The 4,282-nt window shown below is 34.8% G+C and overlaps 1 protein-coding gene across 1 annotated transcript; it reads left to right on the forward strand.

The window, feature by feature from the left end:
* The first annotated feature begins 619 nt into the window (after positions 1–619).
* CP5 (Polyketide cyclase/dehydrase and lipid transport superfamily protein) lies at positions 620–3,631 on the forward strand. The gene is made up of 6 exons (XM_079004687.1): positions 620–1,380; positions 1,484–1,646; positions 1,908–2,084; positions 2,173–2,256; positions 2,418–2,499; positions 2,878–3,631. Exons 1-6 carry the CDS (start codon positions 1,043–1,045, stop codon positions 3,333–3,335), a joined length of 1,302 nt encoding a protein of 433 aa, XP_078860813.1. The 5' UTR covers positions 620–1,042; the 3' UTR covers positions 3,336–3,631.
* Positions 3,632–4,282: the final 651 nt, after the last annotated feature.

The following is a 4,282-nucleotide window of genomic DNA, read 5'->3' on the forward strand; positions in this document are numbered from 1 at the left end:
TTTTTTCTAAATTTTACAAATATACCCCTTAATTAATCATAGAAACACTCTTAAATGTCTTTTTATGTAATTTTATATATTTCAGCTAGCTTTTCAGCTTAATTTATCAAACGTCATTTTTTATCAGCTAATTTTTCAGCTACCAACTATCTTTTTTATTTAATAGCTAGCTTTTCAGTTACCAGATAGTTTTTTAAGTAACAGCTAGTACGATAAACATAACCTAGATTCTACCGTAGACACCTTGTAAAACTTTGTCGGATGCTAGTTTATCCGCCATAATTTATCTCAAAAAGTAATTATAAACTTATTTATTATTTATTGGTCAATTAAGTACACTTAAAATAAACACTAATCCAAAAAAAGAAAAACTAATGTTAATTAGTTAATAATCTTTACTTTAGTAACAAATATAATCAATAGAGTTTGAACATGAAGTCAAACATTTTTTAGTCAAAACAAATACTCCTATGTAATTTTGGTTGAACGTGGAAAACGAGAGGAGAATGAAAGAAAGAAGAACGCGGTGCTAATAAAATTGTAATCACAAGACTGACCAAACCACAAAACCTAACCAATAAATAATCGAGTCAATTCATTCATCCATTTGTAGATTCTCAGCATTAACATTTCTAAAAGAACCCATCAAAAATTTCTGCTTTTCTTATCTTCAAAGTTTTAATCTCATCAGATTCATCCGCCGTGCTGGCAGCCGGTGGGTGGTGGCCGGAAAATTTTTGTCCGACTTTCTGCACCACACAGAGGCGAATCAGAGTGCCGGGCCCTACGGAAATCAGCTACGATTCTTTATCTATCGCTTACACTTCTTATCTTTACTCTCATCCTCTAATCCAATACCTTTTGTCGTCTTATTCACCCCAAAATTTATACTTTATTCCTTCTACACCTTCTTATCTTCCTCTTTGTGAGACTCCTTTCACCGCTTTAGTCCATCGAACGTTTCTAAATCTTCAATTTGTAACTCGATTGGACTAGGGTTTTGGGTATTTTTTTGGGGTTTTGGGTAGGGGAGGTTGAGGGTATGGATTTGGTTGGGGCTATGTTGAAGATCTTACAAGGACCTAATCTATGGAATGTGTTGCCGGATCTTATGATGTTTATGTTGCCTCTTTGGACGGCGGTTCTTTTTGGGGTTTTGGTTGGGTGGGTTTGGCGACCCAGATGGGCTAATTCCGCCATTAATAACTTATCCACCACCTGTCTTCCCCCAAAAAATTACTCCTCCATCGACATCGTTTCTTCAATTCCGAGCTTCAATTCGTTAAAATCTCAACTCCCCAGTTGTCTTTTCCCGTTCTCCGATGGGTCGCCGGAGGTTTCCTCGTCCGAACCGGCTTCAATTTCATTCTCCGATACCAGGTTAATCCCAGTTCCCTTTTCCTGATAGCTTTTCATTGACTGTAATCTGTATAATCCAAAAAAAGATGGAATTCGTGTTCTAATTTCATATATATGTTTTCAGTTCATCTAAATTGGATACAGACAGAAAGAATTTCGTTGGAGAAGGTGATTTGGAGCATTTATCCAAACTTGTCGAAGAGAAAGATGAAGGTCCTTCTTGGATTGGTATGATGGAAAAATCGACCTCAAATATGTCTTATCAAGCTTGGAAGAGAGAGCCTGAGGTAATTCCATTTTCCAATTCAATAACTATGAAAAATCTATCGAACACTTTCATTTTGTGTTCTTATTAAAGTTCTATCCAATTATAGTATTGGATAACATTTATGAAGTATCAAGTATGATACTTTCATAAATAAATTAATAAAAGTACATTGCAATTTCTTGAATTGTCATACAACATTGAGAGTTTTACTTTACAAATTACAATATATCTATTTATATCGAGTTAGTGACTAAAACTATTATTTTCTATAATTTTATAGATTGGACCTCCACAATATCGTTCAAGAAGTGTGTATGAAGATACTACTCCTGAATTAATGAGGGATTTCTTTTGGGATGATGAATTCCGATTAAAGTGGGATGACATGTTAATTGAAGCCGAAACATTGGAAGAGTGTCAAGAAAATGGAACAATGGTGGTTAAATGGGTTCGCAAGGTATAAATTAAATATAAATTTGATTAATTTAATAAATTCTATATTGTGGATTATTTTATAAACTTACATGCCTTAATTCGTTTTGCAGTTCCCCTTCTTTTGTAGCGATAGAGAATACATAATTGGGCGTAGAATTTGGGACTCAGAAAAAACGTATTATTGTGTTACAAAGGTAAGATATCTAAGATTATATATTTGTCACTTATTTATTATTAATGCTAGCATAGGAAGAAATGAAAGTAAGGCGCTATAATAAACGAATTTCTTTCATTTAACAAATTTCATAAATACATTTTTATATAATTACTTAGAATTCAATGAAACGTATTTCAGGGCGTACAATACCCTTCCGTGCCACGCCGTACTAAACCACGACGTGTTGACTTGTACTATTCAAGTTGGATGATTCGTGCAGGTAATAAAATCACCAAATTTACTAAATTACCCCTAGGGTATAGCCTAGTTTGTTCCGAGGTGGTATACTTTTAGAAATGATCAAGGGTTAAGGTTAGACACATAATTCCAATGTGGATTTGGCTCCTTCTGAGCGCCACCTCGTGGGGCCTAACTAGGACAGGACAGTGTGGGCCCCACACTGTCTTGTCCCAAAAGTTTGGTAAATTGTTTGAGTCTCAACAACAACACTAAAAGATTTTCAATTCCAATGTGGATTGAACTCGTTTTGGGCATTGTGACTTATGTCAGGCGTTTGTGGGCCAGCTCAGGGGTTGCTGACAGAATAACCTTTTTGCAGAAGCTTGTATTAACTTAATTTTTTTATTTGTGAGTGCAGTTGAATCAAGAAAAGGCGATGGACAAATGAGTGCATGTGAAGTACTACTTTTTCATCATGAAGACATGGGAATCCCATGGGAAATTGCAAAACTCGGTGTACGTCAAGGAATGTGGGGAGCAGTAAAAAAGATTGACCGAGGTTTACGGTGGTATCAAAAACACGTGTCATCGGGGGCCCCACTTTCTCATTGTGGATACATGGCCCACATCAATTCAAAAGTTAGCCAAGCCCATTTAAGATACTTGAACAACAACACAACAAACGATTCATCACAAGAAATCGAAAGATGTGAAGAATTAGTGAATGATGAGAAGCCTTCGGGGAAGAATCTTGGAAAGATTTTGGTGGTAGGGGGTGCTATTGCACTTGCATGTAGTGTTGATAGGGGATTGTTGACAAAAGCAGTTATATTTGGAGTTGCAAGGAGATTTGCTAAAATGGGAAGAAGGTTGTGATGATTTTTTTTTTTTAAAAGCAAAGGGTATATGAAAAGATTCTTGTGGGTGTTGCTAATTGCTTTTTAGTATGGTGGTTTTCCAAGCATTGATAATTGGTTATTGCATGGAGGGGTGAGGGGTTGGGGTCTTGTTCTTACTTTGAATACAATTGTAATTTGTTTTTTTATGGTCATCTTTTGTTAAATTGATGTTGCAGCTTATGATGATGATGAGAGTATAATGGTGTACATGTATTTATTTTGAAATATCGTTCTCTTGCTGCTGGAATAATAGGGGAAATTCTGTTTTCTTGAGTTGGTTGTTTGCTAGTTTGTGGTGATTTTAATGTCTCATGGAGCATAGTGGAAACGAGGATCATAGACAATGAGTAAGGTGGTGCAGTGTGTGTATGTTTGAATGAGGCATGTGAAAACATGTTTTTCCTAAAACAGATTCAGTCTTAGTTCTACTTTATGTGTACTTGGCGGCTATATTTACGCATTATGATGCATAATGAGATATATACACTAAAGCCTTAATATTTTCATCAATTTGATAAGAAGGTCCTAAAAATTACTTTTTTGATATTAAAGTCTTAATTACCGGTAATTTTTTTTACATTTTTACCATTTTATTTTGGTTAGCCGGTAATGACTTTTTAATAAAATAAATAAATAAATAAAATAAAGTTTAGCATTTTCTTGTCAAATCGTGAATTAGGACTTTATTCTCAGAAAATAAAGTTTCGGATTTTTTTTGTCAAATCATTGAAAATATTGGGACTTTAGTGTATTTTTGTAACCTAAGAACTTTTAATTGTGACTTTTGTTGCAACACCACTATTTTTCTTACCATCATCATCTTTAATCTAATACAATCACGATCAGGAGAAGAAACATATGCAAAAGAGAGGGAGAAAGGGTGAAAACACTTGTAAACCTTTCTTCCTGCTTCGCCGCCAGATC

The sequence above is a fragment of the Lactuca serriola genome, chromosome 6, assembly GCF_051521515.1.
Source record: "Lactuca serriola cultivar US96UC23 chromosome 6, Lser_US96UC23_V15, whole genome shotgun sequence".
Lineage (NCBI taxonomy): Eukaryota > Viridiplantae > Streptophyta > Magnoliopsida > Asterales > Asteraceae > Lactuca > Lactuca serriola.

Coding starts and splice junctions, on each gene's coding strand:
- CP5 (XM_079004687.1), top strand. CDS start 1,043: ATGGATTTGGTTGGGGCTATGTTGAAGATCTTACAAGGACCTAATCTA. Junction 1,647..1,907: donor CTTGGAAGAGAGAGCCTGAG/GTAATTCCATTT, acceptor ATAATTTTATAG/ATTGGACCTCCACAATATCG. Junction 2,257..2,417: donor CGTATTATTGTGTTACAAAG/GTAAGATATCTA, acceptor AACGTATTTCAG/GGCGTACAATACCCTTCCGT.